Here is a 23039-nt window from a genome sequence, read left to right as displayed (position 1 = left end):
TGGACAGAGCTGAGCAGAGGGCACTGCCGGGAACTCTGCTCCTGGGAGCCCCGAGGCTGGGGTGGCGCAAGCTCAGGGTGTTCCGGGCGGAGGGGGTGAGCAGGAGGGCTGAGGAGTGATTGCAGCTTGGATCCATCCATCCATCCATCCATCCAACCAACAGATGCATGCAACCGTTTGGCTCCTGACCAAGTGCGGGTGGGTTTTGCAGGGCTGAGTGCAGACATGGTAATTATAACCAGTTCTCTGTACTGGAGGAAGGGCTGGACCCCCGGCTTCAGACCCAACTCCTCTGCTGACTTGTATGACGGCACCCCTCCTCTGAGCCTCTTTTCCCGCCTAGAACAGGCATCTCACTCATCTTTCCTTCGTGCCCCATCAGGCCAGGGCACAGGGTACACCTAAGTCTTCTGAGATGGGTGCCGGAGGGCTTCTCCATGCTGCCCGCACGCACATCCGGGGTCCTGATTTGTGCACCGCACGGTTCGAGCCCCTGCCCATCTTTTGCATTGGCACAGAGGCCCTCTGGGATGCCGCTGCCCTTGTCTGCTACTCCGTACAGCCGCTGTGCTGTGGGTCATGCTGGGCTCCAGGGTCTCCAGGGGTGCCATACATCAGCCCCTTCCTCGCTGGGATCTTGGTTTCTCCTTCAGTTCAAGGCTCCGGGCAGTGGGAGGGTTTGAGCACAGACCTCTGGAAGGATTGGAATAACTGAGTCGCAGGGGGCAGGAGGCTAGGCGGGTGGCCAGGAGATGCACCCTGAGGTCCAGCCCAGCTGGAGCTGGGGGCTGGTCGCGTGACCATTCAGAGAGTGTGGGAACAGAATGGTTCTCTGGTGTGTGTTGGGGCCACGCTCTCATGTGTCGGTGGAGAGACCCAGGCTCTGAGGGATGGAGACGGGTGCTGGGGGAGGCTGAGCCTGAGTTCGGGCTCACATCCCTCTGCCTCCCGATCCTTGTGAGCTGGGGCCTGGGCTAAGAGAGCAGAGGGCACTCTGCCTTCAGCTTCCTATGTGACCCTGGGCCTCAGTTTCCTTAGCTGTACCCTCAGAGGTTTGGACGAGGTGAACGCCGGTCCCTTTCGGCCTTCGCATTTGGAGGTTCTCTGAGTACAGGTGTGAAATAGAAACGATCCCACTTTGCTAGCTGTGCGATCTTGGGTAATGCTCCTGGACTTGAACTTCTTCATCAGTAACATGGAGATCATAACTGTACCTAGGGGCGCCTGAGTGGCTCGGTCGGTTAGGCGTCCGACTTCAGCTCAGGTCATGATCTCACGGTTCGTGAGTTCGAGCCCCACGTTGGGCTCCGGGCTGACAGCTCGGAGCCTGGAGCCCGCTTCGGATTCTGTGTCTCCCTCTCTCTGACCCTCCCCCGTTCATGCTCTGTCTCTCTCTGTCTCAAAAAAGTCAAGAAACGTTAAAAAAAAAAAATGTAATAACTGTACCTAGAGGTTAGTGTGAGGCTTGTTTAAATGAGGCGATGCACGTGAAGCTCCTGAGAAGGGTGCCTGGCCCACCGTGTACACTCGGTCTGTATTAGCTGCTCTGCTAGTGTTCTTACCCTCTTCCTCCTCCCCCATCGTTGTCTGCCCTGCCTGCCGCAGAGGCTGCTGGGAACATCGGAGCGCTCAGAGGAACTGGCCTCAAAGACTGCTGTCCGAGGGTTTCTGCAGGGTGGGGAGGCGAGAGCAGGTCCCCGTGTGTGGTTGGAGCATAGCTGGTGCCGGGGCTGGGCCCCGAGCACTTTCTCTGGAGGTCCCCGACATCGTGGCTGGCTCTCTGGGTCAGAGCCAGGCGTGATGAGGTCCCACGGCCTAGTGGCGGGGGAGGCAGGGGTCCTGAGACCCATCCTCATCTGCAGAATGGGGACAATCCTTGCCGGGGGGGGTGGGGCGGGAAGGTTAGGTGGTATTTTATATTTTACGTGTATATGAATGCCTAACTTGGTGAGCCTCACCCAGACGGTGACCAATAACTATCCCTCCTCTCCCTTCTCTTACCCCACACTTTAAGAAGGAAAAGCTGGAAGTTTTATGAGCCATTGGGCCAGGGCGGGCAGGGGTGGCTCTAAGTGACGCAGGCCACCTCGGCCCCGGCTGGAGTTATCTCTGTGCTCCGGGCCTTTGTTTTCTCCGCCCGTAAAATGGGGAGAGGTTTCTCTGCAGCTTTATAGTGTACCACATGAACACCCTTGCTCAGCGGGGGGCCAGGCGTGACAGCCGGGAGGGCGAAGGCTTAAAAGAGTCGATAGTGGACCGGCCCCTGACCCCTAGCAGGTGGGTCCCCTTCCCAGTGGTGGCGGCCACTCCCTGGCCTCCCTGCTGCCCATCTTTGCTGATGCGGGTGCCTCCGCCCGAAACGCCCGTCCTGCTGAAACCTTATTCCCGTGGGCAGATCCAGGTCAGGGGAGGGGACCGTGCCCGGGACAGAGGCGTTGGCATTTCAGAGGCCACAACTTAAAAAAAACTTGACCCGTGTTCTGTCAAGCTGCCTGCTCCCTCCTGCGCTGAGCGGCAGAGAACACGGGGCATCTGGGGCCCCTTAAGCACATCACCGACGTCCTTCCACCCCCGTCAGCCAGCGAGGCTGAAGGGCAAAGCTTTTCTGCAATGTCAACCCTGGAGCCCGCAGAGCCAGGCTTTCCCACTGCGGCTGGGAGGTGTGGCAGTGTGGGCAGCAGATTTGGTCTGTCAAGCCAGCTGCTGTTGACATGCCGGGGTCTGCCCTGGGTCTTCTGGGAGCAGGCCTGCCGGCTGCCCACCCGGCCCGGCTTTGGAAATGAAAAGGCCCATGAAGTCATCTGTGCGAGGGCATCGATGTCGGGATGCAGCTTAGAAACCCCAGCGAGGTGTGGGGCCGCTCCGCGTGCTGTGGCGCAGGGGAGCCCGTTAGAAATGCTGCGTGTCTGCCCCGCCCCGCCCCGCCCCACACCTGCCAGTCCGAACAAGGTCCCCGGGGTGATTCCTGTGCACATCGCAGCGTGGTTCTTGCTGCTCTAGAGCGCGGGCCAGCCTCGAGTCCCATCCCTGCTTACTAGCTGGGTGGCCTCAGACGAGTTCCCTCCACAGGATGGGTGTGGGGAAGATTCTCTACGCGAGCAGGTTAATAAAAATCCACACGGAAGCCAGTGTGTATGAGGCACTGAACTCGGTGCGTGGGACGCAGACTGTGCAGGCCCATCAGTGGTTGTCGCTTCGGAGACCTGGCTTGTGTCTTTGCCCTGGGTCGACTGGGGGCAAATCTCTGGGCCTCATTTGCCCTCTCTGTGCGATGGGTCTGTTAACCCCTCTGTCACTTTCCTCATCAAAAGGTTGCTCGAAGGAAAAGTGAGAGGGGCCGGGCCTCATCTCCAGGAGCCCGTCTGAGAAGCGGATGTGTGTGGGCGAGGTGCCCCTGGGTGCCCACCTCTTCACCCCTCGCGGCCCCCTTCTCTGCTACTCCTGCCCTTGCAATAGCGAGGCCGGCTTGCAGAAGGCAGCCTGCGGCCCTTCCTTGCACCTGCTCTGCTCGGCAGCTTGGAATTGAGTCCCCTGCCCCTCTGAGAGCAGCGTGGCCAGGAGAGATGATTCAGTTCAGACCCGTATTCTGGGCCTTGGCCTCCCTTGAGAGAAGCCCCAGGAGCCCCATGCTGCATTGAGGGCAGCCTATGAACTTCTCCCCACCCTGGGTTCCTGTCTCCCACGGTGGGCCCGGGGCGGGGCTCTTGGCCTTGCCCCTGACATACCAGGTGACCTTGGACAAATTCCCTATATGCTGTGGGCCTCGGGTTCCTCATGTGTACAGTGGGGGGGGGTTCAGTGAGATGGTCTGGCCTGGGGTCGGTCCTTAGCTTCTCTCCCTGCCTCTCCTTAGCTTTCTCGGTGCCCTTCATCCCTGGCAGGAGCCCCAGCCCCAGTCCCACTGCCCGCCAGGTTCTGGACCCGGCAGCCCCTGGCAGAGCTAGGCCTGCCTGCCAACACCAGGGGGGTTGGTAGAGACCAGAGGGAGCGAGGGAGAAGGGGAGCATGTAGGGGAGAGGAGGAATTTTCCTCTGTGTGTGCAAACAGCATCCGTGTTCTCTTGTTTCCAAAAGCCAGTGACGTAACCTACCCTTCATCCATTCTTCCCCTCTGGCCTATTTTTAGCCGGCCCCGACAGCATCCTAAAAGGCTTCCAGACTCGCCTGCTCTGAGGCCATGTAGGGAGGCGGCCATAGGGTGAGGAAAGAGACAAGCTCGTCGGTGTGTCTCAGGAGGGTGGGAGGGAGGGGACCTCTTCCAGGCTTCCTCTGGGGAGGGAGAGGAGCTGGGTGGGGAGCCCAGTTACGGCTCCCGTGGGTCCCGGGTCTACAGGGGGCCTGGCAGGGTTACAAGTACTCGGTCTGGAGCCTCCAGCCTGGGTTAGAGTCCTGGCTCCACCTGTCCTCACCCTGACCTTGGGCACCTGACTCTGTGCCTTGCTTTCTCCATCCGTAACATGGGGTAACACTACGGGCTGTGCTGGAGGGTTGTTAAGAGGACCGAATTATGTCATGTAGAACCGTGCCTGGTAATTATTAACATCCCATTCTACCTCCAGTTAATGTTGGGGGGTACACTGGGAGCCCCTGGGTGCCCTCTGTTCTTTCCTGTCCAGCTTTAACTAATGTGCGCCCCAATGAGACAATACACAGAAAGCCCTGGAACAGCGCCTGGCGCATAATAAGCGCTGAATAAGTGAGAGCTATATTTATTGGTTTTGTTTTAATGTAACCAAGCAGACCTGGGTTTGAATTCCAGCCCCACCCGCTAGCTAGCTGAGCGTCTCTGGGTAAGACATTTAACCTCTCTGGGCCTCAGTTTCCATATCTGTGAGCTAGGGATGATCGCTGTGTAGGAGACTTCTCTGCTGATGAAGGTCGCTACGGGACAAGAACCCAAGATCGCAATGATCAGTACAATAAAAGTTTCTTTCTGACGGGTGCAAAGAGCCCCTATCGGGTGCTGGCTGCAGCCGGGCTCCCGTGCTGGCCCGTGTGAGGCAACCATAGCAGGAACAGTGGCATTTGCACGGCACTTTACAGCGTGTGTGAAGTAGAGAGTGTGGTCCCTCCGGCCTTCATCTCCCCGCGGCGCTGGTGCCAGACATGGCACATGTCACCACCGCCTGATATGGTTATGGGCCGTCCCCCCACCCCTAGACTGGGAGCTCCTGGAGGGCAGGCCGGGATGGGTTCACTGCTGCCCCTTCCTTGCCTGGCCCGGGGACAGGCCCAGGGTGGGTGCTGGCATTGTGTCTGAGGGCTGGACTGGCACCGGGAGCCCACCCTCTGACCACCTGTCCTTGTCGACTCTTGCAGGTGGGAGGAAGAGCTTGCCAAGCGCATGAACCTCCAGACCATGGTGGACACACTGCAGGAGGTGAGCGCCCTCGGAGGTCCCGACCGGGAGAGGCTCGCGGGAGCCGTGTGGCCAAGGGGCACTGTCATGGTGGCACAAAGCCCGAGGCCATTCCTGGCTCAGCCCCTGCTCTGTGCTGCTTCCTGTTGCCTCAGTCTCTCCTCAGTGGAGCCACAAGGCCTCTCCTTGTCCCCTGCTTCAGACCTAGGAAGGGACTGGCACAGTGTTGCACAAAAGCTCCGGGACAGGAGTTGGGAAGCCTGGGTCTAAGTCCCGGCGCTGACCCCTGCTTGCTGGGTGACGTTGGTCCAGTAACTCTCTCCCACCTTCTCCCCACCTGAGCTCAGGATTGGATGGTTTCTCTCTCTCTCTTTTTTTAAATGCTTATTTATTTATTTTGAGAGAGAGGGGGGGGAGAGGGAGAGAGCGCACACATGCACAAGTCGGGGAGGGGCAGAGAGAGATGGAGAGAGAGAATCCCAAGCAGGCTCCGTGCTGTCAGCACAGAGCCTGACGCGGGGCTCGATCTCACGAACCGTGAGATCGTGACCTGAGCCGAAATCAGGAGTCGGACGCTTAACCGACTGAGCCATGCAGGCGCCCCAGGACTGGATGGTCTCTTGAACTGCCCAGCCCCCAGCTTAAGGGAACTGACTTGGGGCGGGATGCCTCGGAGAGGGCTGGTGGCCGTGTCACCAGGTGAGAACAGTCCCTTTCGGTTCTGGCTCTGTGTCTATGGCTCTGCTTTTCACCCACCTGCTGGGTACCCTGGGCAGCAAACTCCACCTTCTTGGCCTTTGAATAGCGACCCCAGGAGAAGGCAAGGAAAAGTTCTTTCCAACATTAAAAAGGAATTGCTTTCTGCTATTTAAAGCACTGATCTTATAAGAGATAGAATAAAATAATGTCAATATGTAGAAGGAAAAGGATGAGGGGCTGCCCCCCCCCTTTCTTTTATAACAGAAATCTTTGTATTTACAAACATAACGTGTTCATGGTCACATATTTGGAAAATTCAGAGAAGTACCCCACCTCCAGTTCTACTCCTGCATAGTTGACAAATCGCCATGTGGCCTTCTGGTCTTTTCTGTGCAAACACAGGTACTCTAGACGTATATGTTTGATTAGGTTAACCCACATGACGTTGCCATTTTTGAGATGGGAGATGGTCAACCATCGGGAATCTCACATGGACCGACCTCATATTTTAACCTGTTGGGATCTCTTGTTATATTAACCTGCTCTTCTCTTCTTAATATCTGCCGGGGATTTTTTCCATACGATGACTATTTCTTTGAGAAGTGTTTTAAGCCGAGTGGTGCCCTGAAGTGAACTGGGCTCAGAGGAAAGGAGGGCTGGGGTGAGGTCGTCGGCACCCTTTTCCTGGCATGCAGGTGCCAGGTCTGGTGGAACGTCAGGCGTCCAGGGCTGTAGACCCAGGTACCCAGCCCTTCCTAGCCCTCAGGATGCCTGGCCCCCTAAGCCCGTCCCCATCTCTGTCCTCCACAGGCGGCACAGGAGGCTGAAGCCATCCAGGAGGAGATGAACGAGAAAATTGAGCGGCTCAAGGCCGAGCTGGTGGTGTTTAAGGGGCTCATGAGTGACGTAAGTGCCACCGGCCGCCACCCCAGGTGTCATGACAACCCCCCCCCACCCCCCACCCATCATTGCAAAATGCTTCATTCACTCCGAGGCTCCAGAGCTCGGCTTCTAGTTAGAGTCCTGGCTGGCTGCGTTTGCCCCGTGAGGATGTCGGATGCATCGGAGACCAGCCCCCACCCCTCACTTCTGCTTCCCTTGGTCTGAGTAGAGATGCATTAATCTGCTGCTTAACCCATCCCGCCCTCCCCTGGGCTCCTCTGATGGTCTGTTTGCGTTTGCTCCAACTCGTCCCAGCTCGCCACGTTGAGGGCAGGTGGTGGCCGTGGGCCTCGCTGTCTGGGCACGGGGAGGTCCCAGTGGCAGGTTGCAGGAGGCCCCGGGTCTGGCCCGTGCTAGCCTGAGAGGCTCCCCAGGCCAGCGGCCTGCAGCAGGGTTGCTTTGTAAAGCTGGGGAAGACCAGTGTGTGCATCCTTTTGGCGACTGGAACCTTTCTGAGCGACCACGGGTGCAGGGAGCTGTTGGCAACAAAGGCCTCCTTCCTGCTGGGGACCCGGGTTTCCCGCCACCTTCAAGCAGCGGGCCGTATGTAGGGAGGGCCGCCAGAAAGGAGAAGGAGCCCCGATCGCGGGTGACTCAGCCTGGTGTGGCTTCTAGTCCTGAGGGGTGTGGAGCTGGGTGTGGCTGGAAGAAGCCTCTGGGGGCTGCAGGTGAAGGCCACCTGGCTTTCCCTCACTGGGGTCCTGGGGGACCCCCCCCCCCTCGTCTTAGGTGATGCCCCGCTGTCAGCCGTGGGGAGGGGGGTCCTGGGGAGAGAGCGCCACTTGGCAGGCCCCTCTGTGGGGGACAGGTGGGGCACGCGGGGTGGGAAAGAAGGGAAGTCTTTCAACAGTGGGGGCTGTCTTTCTTTTTCCTTTGCTCTAACAAATAAACACCGTGTCTCTTGAGGGGATGCCTTCCAGCAGCCCTTAGGGAGGCCGCCAAACAGGGTCTCACATTGTCTACTCAGCGCCAAAGCCTTTAGCTCCTACGACCCCCCCCTCCCCCTCCCTTAACCTGAGCAGCGCTGGCCCCACCCCCGACGCCCAGGAGAAGCTCCCCGGCCCCCTCGGACTCTGGACCCCGGGCCTCACGCCCCTCCGCCCCCTCAGGAGCCTGGGAGCGACTCCCCCGCCCCCCTGTGCTTGGTCCAGCCCTCGCTCACGTAACCCCCCTGCTGTCCTCCCTGCAGCCCATGACAGACCTGGACACAAAGATCCAAGAAAAGGCCATGAAGGTGGACATGGACATCTGCCGTCGAATCGATATCACGGCCAAGCTGTGCGATGTCGCACAGCAGCGGAACTCGGAAGACGTGTCCAAGATCTTCCAGGTGAATAGGGCCACCCTGCTCACCAGCTGCCACTCCCCGCTCCCAGAGGGCCTGGCCTCCACCCTGCATGGCCCTATTCCCCCCGAGCCCTGCCCACTCCCCTTCCCCCCAGAGGTAGCGTTTACCCACCCCTCTGGCCTCCCCAGGATGAGGTAGAATCAGGCACTTGTAGGCCCCTCAGGCTGCGTCGTCAAGGAGGAGTGCTTCATCCTGCGGCTGAAGAGGCCACTTGGCCCGGAGGGGGGCGGGGTGACACGACGGGCTCAGGGAGGGAAAGGAAGTGCCAGGACTGGATCTCAGGTCTCCTCACCCCTCAGGGCTCGGCCCACGGGGCGCCATCGCCCAGGTCGAGGGCCCTGGCCAGGCTGTGGGAGCCCTGGGTTGGCCGACCTGAGCCCTGGCAGTTGAGTCTAAGATTTCCCAAGAGGGGCTTTTGGTCTCTGTTTTCCGCTTCCACTGAAGAGCCTCTGTCAGTACCCTGGGGGCTTGTCCAGCTGCCCAGAGGGCATGCGTCATTCTCCAAAGGCTGCTTCTTGAATTTTGGGTTGTGGTTTGGCTTTTTGCTTGAGCCCAGGGCAATACGGTGTGTCGTCGCTTTAAGTGCGTGACTTCGGACGTAGCGGGAGAAATCTGGGCTCGTCCACCTCCGCGCCTTCTTGCTGCCGCCTCTGCTGGGGAGCAGGGGTGACCATTCCAGGCTTTGTTTGGTTTGCTCGTGTCTTGTCTGCTTGGAGTGGAGGAAGCTTGGTGAACCTGGGGCTGCCTGCCCGTTACCTTTGCGTGCGAGCAGGAGGGCTCTGAGCGTGGGGCCTCTGGGCCCCTGTGAGGGGTTTCTCCATCTCTGGCTGGCTCTGACACATCCCGGGTGACTCTGTGCCCCGGGCTGGCCCATCCCTCTCCCCCAGATCGTGGGGCTACTGCTCTGGTGAAGGGCTGAGCCGGGCCGGCCCACCCCCAGGGGAGGGAAGGGTCAGGCCGTCTGCCTCCGTCCTGCATGTCTCCGCCTCACGCTCTCTGCTAGCTCCGCCTGCTTCTTAGAGGAGTTCAGCTCTGCACCCTTCCTGGCAGTGGCTACCCCAGCCACGCTCCATCCATCCCGTGGGATGCCGGCTCCCTTTCCAGCCCATCCCAGCCGAGCCTTCCACTTACCTCGATCTCTTCCTTTCCGGGTCAGGTGGTCCCCAAAAAGAAAGAGCGTAAGGTGGCCTCCGACGATGACATCTCCGAGCAGGACGGGGAGGTGAACCGGTTCTCAGATGACGAAGTCGGCTCCATGAACATCACGGACGAGATGAAACGCATGTTTAACCAGCTGTGAGTATCTCCACTGCCCCAGCCCTCCCCGGGGGGGGGGGGGGGGGCTCCTCTCCAGTTTCCCCAGATTGCTGGGACAGGGGTGGCAAACCGGTGACCTGGGCTGAAAGCAGCGTGCAGATGTGTTTTGTGTGGCCCGCACGGTGTTCTGAAAGAGTTTAGATTTATTTTCAATCTTTACAGTTTGGGGAGTTTCACATTTTCAGAAGAGGCCAACTGGTTAGTGGTGGTCCTGTCAGATCAAGCCTTCCGCTCCCACCATTGTCCTTACAGGGCAGCGGGGGGGAGGGGGGGGTAGCCAAGCCGATCCATACACCAGGGCCCCCCAGGCTGGCCGGGGGAGGGCTCCCGACGTCCACTGAGCATCCTGTGTCTGTAAGGTGCTTCACAAATGTGACTTCGGGGACTCCAGACAGTCGACCAAGGAGGCTGGATTCCCGTTTCCCCTTTTGTACACGAGGAAGCTGACACTCACGGGAGGGAAGCCACTTGGCCAAGACCACCCCACGGATAACGTGGCGGAGCTGAGATTCAGAGTCAGGCATGTCACCTGTGAGATGCCGCGGGCCAGTGGCAGAGTCCGGGGCTGGCTGTGGTCAGTGGTGGGCTGGAGCCAGCTCGTACCAGCTCATGAAAGCGATCGCACACATGTCTGCCCACTCCATGTCCAGTGACGGCACAGAGAAGTCGCTTCAAGTTTGCCCTGGTGGGAAACTGGCGAATACTTTCCATCAGGGCTGCTCTCCCCTCCCCTGTGGAAAGCTGGTTTCCTAGAACCCCACCGGCCGTAGTCGCCTCGGGCAGGGACACACTGTGTATGGCCTTGGCCTGCCCAGTGCCATATTCTCAATCCAAATCCATCTTTAACTCTGACTCATGTAGTGCCCCAAAGTGGGGAGGGGGAGGGGAGAGGAGGGTGCAGCTGTGGGCATTAGGTGACTCACCTATGGGCCTGGAGTCAAAGGGCCGGGCTGGGACAGGGTCTCTGGGGCCCACGTTTCCTCCTGCCCCACGGGCCTGCTCTTGGCTGCTCTTTCTCTGGAGGCCTTCGCAGTGGGGCACCCGAGCCCTGAGGGCTCTGCTTTTCCCCAGGGCTCTGGGTTTCCAACAGCAGGGCTACGTTTGAGCTCTTGGCTCTCCTGAGCCATCGCAAAAACGGCACAGAACCCCTCCAGAGGGGGCACGTGTCTTTCGCAGTTGCCTGTGACATTGTACTCAGCTCAGAAGCCAGGGCACAGCCATCTCCTGATGGCTTCCTGCAAAGCTCCGGGGCTGGCTTAGCATTACAGAGTCCAAGGGTCACTCAGCCCGGCCCTTCACGTACAGATGGGGAAACCAAGGATAAGAGAGAGGCCTGCCAGGAGCTGGAACAGAGCGGGGTCCCTGACTCTCGGTCGAGTGCTTTGTCCCCAACTGGCTGTCTTTGTGCTCAGAGAGATGTCTCCCTCTGCCCTCCTTGCAACATCATCCCTGCCCTGGTCCCTTTGTGGCCGAGCCAGGTGACTCTCAGGGAGACAGGAGTCAGAACCGAGCAGGGATGGGTTTGCCTGCCACTTCCTTGTACTTGTCATTCTCTTGACACAGAACTGAGGTGGGCTGTGTTTTGGGGGTTTGCTGTTTGAGGGTGACAGTCTCCTGCACTTTTGATATCATCTTCTGACGTCCCCTCCAAATGTCATACTCTCATCTTTTGGTGACAAGAGAGGCTTTGGAAGAGAACTCTTGGTTGGATCCGGTTGTTCTGAATGTTAGGCTGGGCATTGTCCGCCCCCCCAGGCCCAGGCTGGGTTCATTCGCATGGATTCAGGGGCTTTGTCCCCGTTTTCAGAAAGTCACCAGGGATAGTTAGGCCACCTAGGAATGGGGTGAGCTGAAAGGGACAGTCCCAAGAGCTGGGTCTGGGGGCTCCACCGGAAGCAGTACTGTGTATACAAAGGAGGTTCCAATGCAAAAACGGGTGCCTGGTGTTGACAGGTCTGAACTAGGTTCAGTATCTAATTAGATTTATCACTTGTACAGTTGCCTAGATTAAAAAAAAAAAATCCTCTGATCCCTCTCCACCCTTGCAGTCCTGGCCGAGGCCATGCTGACCCCACCCTCGGCAGGGCCCCGGCCCCTCCCACTGACATGTCCGTGTCCCCTCGCTATGGACTGGGCAGAGACCCAAGCCAGAGGCTGCCCCCCGGCTGGTTCCACTGATGTCTTTGAATAATGCGCCCGTGTCAGGGCTGTTTTGTTTTGATCAAAATCTGTTGCTTGGGCTTCAGACCAAGGAGAAGGGGAGGAATTTGCTACTTTCCCTGCACCGGGGCCAGCTCCTTGGCTCCGCCTTCTCGATTGTCTGACCCTCCTCTCTTGCCCATCTTCCCATCCTTTCTGGCTCCCCGTTACTCAGCCAGGGTTTCCTTTAGATTCCAGACGCTAGAAAGGAAGTGAAGTCAGCAGTCGAGTATGTGTTGCGGTGCGGGTGGACCCCAGGGGCTCGTCTGGAGCTAGTCCAGGCCAGCATTGCCTTCCGACACAGCCCTGGTCCCGGCTCTGGTCCCTGATCCCTGGTTCCTGGACCCACGGAGCCACCTACAGGATCCAGCAGGAACTGCATTTTGGTGGGGAACCTGGCTCCAGGGGGGGCTCTAGGTAGTTTTTAACCGGAAGTTCTTCTTGGGCCCAGCCTGGTGGACCCCAGCCTGATCCTTTGGGAAAATAGGGAGCAGTGTCCCGGAGAATCCAGGGAGGAGTTGAAGGAGAGCCCTGGGACTCACGGTTCTCTTCTGTGGCTGATTCGACGGATCAAATGATTTAACCCCCACAGACCTCAGCCTTCCCATCTGATTTTTGAGGTCCCCTCCAGCAGGGGGAGCCGGGGCATCTCCAGAAACCCCTCAGTCCCAGGCCAGCCTGTATGGTCTGTTACTACTTCTAGTCCCGGTGAATAGGGAGGCTCTGAAATTACTTGGGCTTTGAATGCAAACCCGATTTCCAGCATGTGTTGGTCCAGAAGTCTACCTAATCTGCAGCCTTCAGTGTCCTCATGTGTAAAATGGGAGTAATAATTATGCTTTGCTTCATAGGAACGTCGTGAGGATGGAATGAAATGCAGTTTAATAGAGGCGTAGCGGCCCGTTGCGTGCCCGGCACATATGGGTGCTCAGTGTGTTCTCCTGGGGAGGAAAACGCTGTGGGAAACATCTGGTTTTTAGCCCCAGTTTTTGTTACAAGCAAGCAGTGTGACTTTGGACAAGTGTGGTTTTCTTTCTGAGCTGCGGTTTCCTCATCTGTAAATTGGGAACAATAGCAACCTTTTCCTAGTTGTGGAGAAGATGATATAAATCGCTAGAAAGGAAGTCAAGTCAGCAGTGGAGTATGTCTTGTGATATACTCTTGCAAAGTAGGGTCTCAAGAAATGAGCTGGTACCTGAGTGAAAATAGTCATAAGGGATGCGTGCGTGGCTCAGTCGGTTAAGTGTATGACTTCGGCTCAGGTCATGATCTCGCTGTTCATGGGTTCGAGCCGTGTGTCGGGCTCTGTGCTGACAGCTCAGAGCCTGGAGCCTGTTTCAGATTCTGTGTCTCCCTCTTTCTCTGCCCTTTGCCTGCTCCCTCTCCCTCTCTCTCTCTCTCTCTCTCTCAAAAATAAACATTAAAGGGGCGCCTGGGTGGCTCAGTCAGTTAAGCATCTGACTTCGGCTCAGGTCATGATCTCACAGTTCGTGAGTTTGAGCCCCGCGTCGGGCTCTGTGCTGACAGCTGGGAGCCTGGAGCCTGCTTCGGATTCTGTGTCTCCCTCTCTTTCTGCCCCTTCCCCACTTGTGCTCTGTCTCTCTCTGTCTCTCAAAAATAATAAATGTAAAAAAATAAAAATAAAAAAATAAACATTAAAATTAAAAAATATATATGTATATACATTTTCAGTTGTGTAAGTAATATGTAAGCGCTTTCTACATTTTAAAAGAGTTGAACCCCCATGGTAAGGTGCGTGTCCCCTTTGGCCAGTGCCCCTCTCTGTTTGGGGGGGGCCACCTTGCAGGAGCATACCCATTGGGGCAGCACCCCTGTCTCTCCCAGACCCTGGCCTCTGGAGCTGGCCTCTGCTCAGCCCTGCCCTCCGGTGTCCTCCCACAGGCGCGAGACCTTTGACTTTGACGACGACTGTGACAGCCTGACTTGGGAAGAGAACGAGGACACGCTGCTGCTCTGGGAGGACTTCACCAACTGCAACCCGACCATCGACCTGCAGGGCGAGGTGAGCCCGGGGCCTGGCCTCCCACAGGCCTCCCAGCCATCCCCTGCCCCTGCTGTGCCCCGGTAGCCCATGCCACCTGTCTCACTCGGCCCCCTTTGCTCTGTGTCCCCAGCAAGAGGAGAATTTGGGCAACTTGATCCATGAGACAGAATCCTTCTTCAAGACAAGAGACAAGGAGTACCAGGAAACGATCGGCCAGATCGAGGTGAGATCTCGGGCTCTGGGACCCCCTAGAGACGCCCCCGTGAAGCGAGGTGTCCGTCACAGTGGAGACCCCGTGACGAGCGTGCCTGTGGACCAGGGGTTGGGAGTTGGAGGCCTGCGGTTTCCTGTCTGCCCCTGGGTGGGTCCTACCCCACCTTAAGGCCTCTGTTTTCCAATGTGTAAAATACATAAAATGGGGGTGGTCATCCCTGCCTGTCCCGGAGAACTTTTTTTTCCCTAAGTTATTCAACTGAGATCGTGATCCCAAATAAGCAGGGATGACGTCTGAGTGACATTGAGTGATGCCAGGCACCGAGTAAGCCCTTACGAGGACAGCCTCCCTGGTACCCACATACCCTCTCTGTGCCGAGAGGTAGTGAGGTGCCTCCACCCCGCGTAGTGGGTACCGTGCACCCCGTTTTGGGGGGAGGAGATCCTCCCCCCGTGCAGTGGCTCCTGTGCACCCGTTTTACAGAGGAGGAAGTGAGGTGGAAAAAAGCCCATGTGGCTTGCCCAGGGCATCCAGCCAAGAAGCAGCCTTCAAGCCTCCTGTCTCCGCTCTAGAGCCTGCACACCTGGCCACGTCTTTCACTGAGGGTGAATGCTGGCGAAAGAGCAGGCCGGCTCCTTCCCTGGGGGATATAGCATTTGGTAGAGGAGAAGGGTCAGAAACGTAACAGCGACCTGAGAACTTTCCTAATCAAGTCCGGGGAAAGGAGCGCAGGGATGCTGGGCTGGGCAGAGTCAGTGGAACCAGGAAGGCTGCCCTCCCCCCCATGGTTGCTAAGCAACCGTTCCCCTTTCACTGGAAGCCGTTCTGGAGGCCACGGACCAACACACAGAGAATGGAGGGAGGCCCAGAGGGTGTGGGGGCCGGGGTGGGTGACTTAGCCTCACCTTTATCCCCGCATCGGGTCCCGGCAGCTGGAGCTGGCCACAGCCAAGAGTGACATGAACCGGCACTTGCACGAGTACATGGAGATGTGCAGCATGAAACGTGGCCTGGATGTGCAGATGGAGACCTGCCGCCGGCTCATCAAAGGCTCTGCTGACAGGTACCCAGCCCGGTCCTCCCTGGGGATTCAGTGACTGCGTCCTTTGGTGGGGGGGTGGGCATTTGTGGGGCTGCAGTTTACAGCCTGACCTATTTCGTCTGCTCAGCCCTTCTGTCCATCCTCCTGTCTGTCCATCCATCCATCCATCCCTCCCTCCATTCATCCCTCCATCCATCCATCCATCCATCCATCCATCCATCCATCCATGTATCCAATGAGTATTAGCTGCTTGCTGTGTGCTGGATGACTTATGTAGTCTGATCTCACATAACTCCCGTGACAGCCCTGTCCCCACTGATTCCACAGCTACTTGTCACGTCAAAGGTCTGCTCTGTGCCAGGCTGCGGAGACAGTGATGAACAGAACAGCCACAGCCCCTGCCTCTAGGGGCTCATGCCCCACTTTCTGCCGAATTGCCAGTGGGTGGAGGAGGTAGGGAGGGCACTCCTCCACCACTGCCGATGGGGCTCATACTTGTCCTTTTCCATCTTCCGTCCAAGGGCCACCTGGGTCTGGCCCCAGGAGACTGATGTGCATCAGGCCCCTTGTATCTGCCAGGGAACACCAAAACAAAGAGCCCCTGCCTTCGAGGAACCGCAGCCTTTTTGGGGAGACATATGCTAATAATAAAATGAGATAATACATGTAAAATGCTTGGCACGAAGCACACATATGTTAATTGTAATTGTTTCTCTTATTATGACTGTATTCCTGCAGGCCATGGTTCAGGCTGTAAGAGGGAGAGACGGCTCAGTGGGAAGCTGCGTGGGGGGCCCTGGGCTTAGCATGCCACACCTTTAGCTCACTGTTTCCCCCCAGAGCCCCCTGTCATTATCTCCGTTGTTCAGATGGAGGAGCGTAGGCTTAGGCTGGTTAAATAGCTTGCCCGAGGCCCCCCAGCTCTTCAGCGATAGGGCCAGAATTCGAACCCAGTACCATTGGCCAGTTTCCTGTATGGCCTCCCTCTGAGTTAATTGGGGTTTACTGAGCACCTACCACGTGCCCAGCCCTGCATTAGGTGGTTGGAGAATAGGAACCAAGCTCGATCCATAGTTCCTGCTGCCAGGGAGCTCTCAGCACCCAGCAATTAGAGGCACTGGGGGCGGGGGGTGGTTCCCAAGAGGTCTTGAGGGCCACAGTCAACTCGTGAGCTTAGAAGATTCTAAAGAAAGCAGAGCAAGGCCAGGGGTCTCAGGGCAGGACACCCCTCTGGGGTTAGATTATACACAAGTGCCAGCTCAGTCTTTTCTGCTCCTTGGATCCCTTCAGGGGTCCGCAGATTGCCCTCTGAATGACCCCATTCTCTTGTGCCTTCCAGGAATTCACCGTCCCCCAGCTCCGTGGCCAGCAGCGACTCAGGAAGTACAGACGAGATCCAGGATGAGTTTGAGCGGGAGGCGGATGTGGAGCCCATGGTCAGCTGATGACTGAGGCCCCCCTGTGCCTGGTGGTCTCGGTGACGGGGCCTCTGCCCCCACTCCCCGTGGGGCCGGGAAGGCTCCTCAGAGCGGGGCTCCAGTCCTCACCACACCGACTCCCTCTGCCCTCCCGTCTCCGGAGGCCCCGAGGGACCGCTGCTTCCTTCCTTCCAGCCCACTACCAACCAGTGCCCCTTCTCCATCCACCCACCCAAGGAATGGTGCTGTCGATTTCTATTGTTCTCCACATCACAAATGCAGACTTCTGTCCGGACGATGCAGAGTTAACTGTGCCTTTTCCCCTAAGCTGAGCCACTTTGAGCTCCAAAGAATTATTCCTAGCAGGTGTTTTTATACAAAACTCTAAGGTGAGGGCGGGGCCCCTGGCATGGTATAATATGGATTTCTACCCTCCCACCTGCTCCTCTGATTGGCCCTGAGCTATGCCCTTCCCTCCTCTGCCTGGCCAGTGCAGACCTGAGTTGGCCTTGGGGTGGTCCACCTCCCCCCCCTCCCCCCCCAGGAAGGAGCTGTTTGCCTTTGCAACCTTTCTAGGCCTGGGTGGGGGCCTCTCAAGTGCTTTAACTTGAAAAGATGGAAGGAGGGAGGGGAGACAAAATTTTCTTTTTTTTTTTTTTGGATCGAGTGGCAAAGTGGAGGGACAAGGCACTGTGGTGGGGGGGGGGGAGTGGAGTCTCACTGTGTTTAAACTACTATGCAAAAAACAAACAAACAAACAAACAAAAAAAGCAGCTTGCCTTATATCATTGTGGAAGGTAGGCTCCCACCCTGACTCCTGGTTTTCCCCCGGAGCTCGGAGGGAGGCTGAAGCTAGGGCGAGCTCTCTCGCAACCTCCTCGGGTGAGCACTGACTTGGGACGGGGGTTCTGTCACGGTTGGTAGTGAGGCCTGGGTCCTGCAAGGCCCTCGGCCCACCTGACTGCTTGCTCTCTTGGGACCTCTGTGGGGTGGGAGGGGTCTTCTATTGCCCTGGTCATTGGCAAGTAAACACATTTTGTTTTCTTGATGTTTTTCTCTCCCTTCCCAGCCAATGATAAGGGGCTATAGGTCTGTAATTTCTCTGTGAGAAAGTCTGAAGGGGGCTAGGTCTGGTATCTACCCCCCTCCATAGTGGAGCTGGGTTCCTACCTCCTGCCGCCATCTTGGTTCTCCACTGCCCCCAGTTGTCCACTTCTTGGCCACTGGCTGACACTGGAAAGGGAAGGGGAGGGAGGCATCGAGGGCTGCTGGCAGATCAGAGGTGGTGGCAGGAGCGGAGCTCATCTCTGGATGAGAGCCATCCTTGTTCTGCTCATGGACACCCGTAAGCCTGTTTCTATTCTTCACTTGATTGACCGACTGGCGGGGAGTTAATCTGAGCCAGTGTCTCCCCAAGACTTGAGTGGGCCTGTGTCAAAAGGCACCACGTTGAGGCCACCCTGCCAAATCTCAGCTTGGAACCAGGCGAGCAGGTTTCGCTTTTTAAGAAAAATTTCTTTTTGGACCCACTCCTGTGGGTGGGATCGCCGATTTTTTTTTTTTTTTTTAATTGGCCCAGGAGCTCCCCCTGGAGGTCAAAGAAGCAAAATGTGCCCAAGGACCAGAACTTCTCGCCTACTGCTCCTGTGTGGAGGCAGAGGAGGGGCTCTGGCTTTAAAACGGATTGCAGCCCCCTGTCTTTCTTCCTCAGGGTACCAGCGACCTGTTAGGGCCTTCTCTCTCTTCCGTTTCCCCCACCTGTTTTGCAGTCTTAAAACCATTGTACATAATATTCATATAATATATATATATGGAGAGAGAGAGTGTATGTTAGTGACTGTGTGTAATTTTTATTTATCAGAACTTGGTGGCCTTCATCGTGAGTTCTTTCCGTAGTTGTTGTTGTCGCTGAGGGAGCCTGCTAGTGGTTCCCCGTGGCAGTCTGGCTGAGAGGCTTCCATCCCCAGCCGAACGGTCCCTGGGTAGGTACGTGGAGGGATTGATGGCTTCAGAGGAGAGACAGCCCCTTTCCCTCCTCCTCACTGACCCTTGTTCTAAAGGTTACAGGGTTCAAACATACCTGATTATTATGGTCCTTAGTGTTATTGTTGTTTTAGTTTTAGTTTCATTTTAACCAAAGGTTATCAGAGCCAGTTGGCCTTGGACCTCAGCTGCTGAAAAGATTTTCCGTTTCCGGGAGGACCCCTCGGGCCTCCTCTGTCCAGGGCTGGGGGGAGGCCTGGAAGGACGTGGTTTGGGAGGCAGAGTGGAAGCCAGCCCCGGGTTGTTCTCAAGGTGGTGGGAGGGTGACAGACCTAGCTTTAGTGTTAAGACGTAAGGCAACAGTGTAAGTATTTGGGGGTAACTAAGGTGACCGGGGCAGTCGGTGTCCGGTGGTGTTATTTATGCTTCCCATTTTGTGTACATAGGACGTTCGTCTCTGGGACTAGCGTGCTCTAAGTTTGTCCAGGGAGTATGGAAATGGCAGGAGCCAGAGATAGATGCTGGCCAGGAAGTTCCTTCTTGCTGATTTTCCATAGCTGCTCTCCTCTGGGGAGCAAGGATTTGGGGCAGGACGATGGGGGGTGGGGGACAGCAAGGGGGTGGCCGACCCGCCTCCTTGGCAGGGGGCCTGGGTCTTGGTCTGGCTACCTTTCTCCCCACCAAGTTCTGTTTTTTTTTGTTTTGTTTTTTTGAGTTTGTTGCCAGTGGGCCCTGCTTGTCCCCTCGCCACGAGCCCACAGCTTGCCAAGAAAGACCCCAACGCTCGCTGGGGCAGCACTAGGTCCGGTCGGGACGAACTGGTCCGTCCTTTGTAAAGCTGTAAATAGTCAAATTTCTATTTCTAAGCCCAGTGTCATATTGACATTGGTATTTTAGGGTTGTTCTCAGATGGGCTCTCCTGTGCTGCCCTCTCTCACCCTCCTATTTTTGGGGGTTTTATAAAAAGAGAGGATCGGGGAGGAGCAGGGAGAGTAGCTTTCCTTTGGGCTCCCTGGTTGTGGAATCCACGCACACACACACACACACACACACACACACACACACTCCTCTGAGACTCCAAACAGGGGATTAAAAAAAAAGATCATTGGCAAGTAAACACATTTTGTTTTCTTGTAGCAATATATGTTGAGGTCTCTGAAGGCCCAGTCTGTCACAGACTTGGTTCTGACCTACAGAGAAGCAAACCACTTTGGCTTGGAATGGGGGAGAGGGTGCGGGGTAGGGGGTAATAGAAGGTGTCACTTAAGCTAAATGTAACCTATTTATAAAGCAAGAGATTCTCATCTATTTTTATGAAAGGAAAGGGTTTTTAAATCTAGGGTAGGCAGTTATGGCAGCCCAGCGTTCTTCTGTGAACAAGATGCATGTTGCTGCTGCTGAATATAACCAGTGCCCCTCGCCCCATCTCCCCGGCCTCACCGCCTACTCACCTGCACCCATGAGCGGCTTCAGCAGAGCCTATGTCCCGCTTCACCCCATTTCCCTGTTCCTTAACCCCTCCCCCAGCTCCTCGGTCCTTGGAAGTCTTTGGGGGGGGGCACTTGTGGGAGTGGGTGGGCAGTGGGGAATTCAGAATTGAGGTGGGTGGGGGGAGGCAAAAGGGGGTACCAGGTAGGGGCCCAGCTCTGCCTCGGAGGGTGGGCTCTGAGTAGTTACTCACACTCCGATCTGCCAAGACCCATTTCCAAGTCAGCTGTGTTTGGGAGAGGCTGAGAACCAGCAGGCTGTGGGCGGCCATGGGACTGTTGGTTCAGGGAGCATTCGGCTTCCTTGGGGCCTGGGCCCTAGTGGGTCCCAGGTCGTCAGGCAGCTGGAGCAGGGATGGAAATGCCAGGGGATGCCTCCCTCCCAGCCCCAGCTGTGCGGACTCCGGGCCGAGGCCTGGGCTGTGGTCCTTGATGTGCTCCTCCGGGGCGTGGGAGAGGACTAGGGTGCTGCGTGCTGGGTCCTGCTCAGACCTGGGTTCACCACCCGGAGACACCGAGCTCTGGTTCTAGAAGGGCACGCTCCTAGAGTGTGGAGTCTGGGGGCAGCCGGATGGGTAGGGGGGGAGGGCAGATTCTCTCTGAAAGGGAATTTTCCACGAGTGGAGGATTTCTAGGCTCAAGGTGGGCTTGTGTGTTGGTCTTGGGCAAATTCCCCACTGTTCCTGCCGCCAGGCCCTCAAAGAAATGAGGCGAAGGCACCATCCCCACCCCTAGCAAGACCCCTTTGGTGGACATTTTAGCATCTACCTGATTTTTAGCCCCATCCAGGGAGACTTTGTATCCCACAGCCCCATCCCACCCCACTGTTGCTGTCTGTCTGCCAGTTGGGTCTCGTGTCAAGGGGAAGGGGGCGGGGGGAGGTTTATACTCATTGAAAGACTACTGATCCTACCAGAAACCAACCTGTTTACTGTACTGTTGTAAATATCATGCCCTTTATATCCTGTATATTGGCTTCTTTTAAATAAAGTGAAATGTCTTAGAATTGATGGCGTTTTTTTTGGGGGGGGGGGATAAAGTAGTGATGGGGGAGGGGCAAGAGGACTGAGGGCCACGTAAACACCAAACCAAGTAACTGGCCAATTTGTGATAAAATAGGGAAATTTCACATCACCTGCTATAGTTTCATCTCCCAGTAAACTCTTTGGAAGTCGATAAAGCAGGAAGGGGAAGAGCGAGCCACAGGTATCACAAGGCTGAGTAACCGGCATAGACTGGCTTGCAGTTGAGGTCCTTCCTGTTAATCATAAAGCCCGCCGTTTCTTGAACCAACCTTTTACTGAGCCCATGAGAGGCCACCTTCTGGGACTCTGAATTTGACACTGTCCAGTGTTCTAGTGTCTTCTTGCCAATGGCCAAATCTGGGGAGACATTGCCTCGTGTGAGCTGCCCCCCTCCCTCCCGCCCCCTCCCCCCCCCCCCCCCCCACATACTAGAGTTTTCTGTATGGATTAAGAGAGACAGGAATGCCTGGGTGGCTCAGTCAGTTAAGCGTCTGACTCGAGCCCTGTTCAGGTCATGACCTTGTGGTTTGTGACTTCAATTCCTGCCTTGAGCTCTGTGCTGACAGCACAGAACCTGCTTAGGATTCTCTCTCTGCCCTCCCCCACTCGTGGTCTTTCTCTCAAAATAAATCAATAAACTTAAATTTTTTTTAATAGAGCCACCAATTCCAATCTATGTCTACCATCTTTAAGACTTGCGCTTGGGGCACCTGGGTGGCTCAGTCAGTCGGGCGGCCGACTTCGGCTCAGGTCATGATCTCACAGCTTGTGAGTTCGAGCCCCGCGTCGGGCTCTGGGCTGACAGCTTGGAGCCTGGAGCCTGCTTCGGATTCTGTGTCTCCCTCTCTGCCCCTCCCCCACTCACACTGTCTCTCTGTCTCTCAAAAATAAACATTAAAAAAAAATTAAAAAAAAAAAAGAAAGACTTGCGCTTAACGTAGCTTCCTTTTCTCGCTTCCTGCTCTTTAAATTCCCCCTAAGTGTCTTAAAGGGTGTGACCTGGAGAAAGAGGAGTAGCATGAAATAATGGGAACATTCTAGGGTGGGTATTATTGCCCCTCTAATATAGACCTGGAAACTGAGACCCAGGAAGTGATGTATTTTGCTAACGTCCTAAGTTGGAACCACAATCACGCATCGGGACTGACTCCTAAGCAGGTTCTCGGTTCACGTTGGAGGAAATATAAACAGGTAAACTGGAAGAGTGTTTGGGAATAGAACGAATCCCTAGGACCCCGCCACCGGAAAGGTTTCAGAATCCTAATTGTAAATAAAACGTTCAAGCAAACAACTTCAAGAGGAAACCAAAAGTTTGGGGTGGGGTGAGCTGGCAGGGGTGGAATGGAGGTCAGGGACAACTGGTTCCGAGGTCAGAAGCTTTGAGGGAAAAGCTAAGCATGGACTGGCTGGGTTTTCTCTCTTATTGACCGTAATCTGCCAGCAAGCAGGCGGATTTATCTCAGCGTCAGGCTCACGCAAGCTTTAGGGCCGGCACGACGCTGGGAGGTGGAGGCGGCTGGGCGCCCAGGAGGAGGCTGGAGGCAGGGTTTGCAGGCTCATCCCAGGGGCTGCAGTCTCCGCGTGGAGGCAAGGGGCTGGCCGCGGTGTGGACCCGCGGGGTCAAAGAACCTGATGCCATCTGACCAAGGGCAGCCCAAGCAGTCAGGCCGGGACGCTCGAGACACCTGACGCACCAAACCGCAGTCCTTCCGCGGCTCCGCGCACGTGTCCTGCTCCGGCTCTCTCATTGGCTCTTCAGACCCCTCGCCCAAGAGGGCTGCAACAAGACCGTCCATCGGATTGGCCCATAAGCTTCGATGTGTCATTCTGATTGGCCAATGAGGCTCCTTCTCCCTCGGCCCCCTGGAGGGCTGTTGAGTCATACCATAAAAAGGAGGGGAAAACGTGTATATGTCAAGACTTCTTTTTTTGGGCTGCCTTGTCCTGTGTCGCATACTGGTCTCTACAGCGCCCTCAAAACAAGAGTTATTGTGTTGGCAGA

The 23039-nt window shown here is 56.5% G+C and overlaps 1 protein-coding gene across 2 annotated transcripts in view; it reads left to right on the top strand.

Moving 5' to 3' along the window:
• The window catches only part of IFFO2 (intermediate filament family orphan 2), a 50100-nt gene extending 29082 nt beyond the window's left edge, over positions 1-21018 (top strand). Inside the window, exons 2-9 of one of the 2 annotated variants that reach the window (XM_045475850.1) lie at positions 5319-5379; positions 6868-6963; positions 8189-8329; positions 9504-9643; positions 13766-13886; positions 13999-14091; positions 15015-15145; positions 16464-21018. In XM_045475850.1, coding sequence (XP_045331806.1) covers positions 5319-5379; positions 6868-6963; positions 8189-8329; positions 9504-9643; positions 13766-13886; positions 13999-14091; positions 15015-15145; positions 16464-16569 — 889 coding nt within the window. In that variant the 3' untranslated portion in view covers positions 16570-21018. The remainder of the gene's footprint in view (positions 1-5318; positions 5380-6867; positions 6964-8188; positions 8330-9503; positions 9644-13765; positions 13887-13998; positions 14092-15014; positions 15146-16463) is intronic. The other variant, XM_045475851.1, reaches the window with a different exon arrangement.
• Positions 21019-23039: the final 2021 nt, after the last annotated feature.

The sequence above is a fragment of the Leopardus geoffroyi genome, chromosome C1 (assembly GCF_018350155.1).
Source record: "Leopardus geoffroyi isolate Oge1 chromosome C1, O.geoffroyi_Oge1_pat1.0, whole genome shotgun sequence".
In the NCBI taxonomy this organism is placed as follows: Eukaryota; Metazoa; Chordata; class Mammalia; order Carnivora; family Felidae; genus Leopardus; species Leopardus geoffroyi.
The sequence above is the reverse complement of the archived record's forward strand: the minus strand, read 5'-3'. Positions and strand labels throughout refer to the sequence as shown.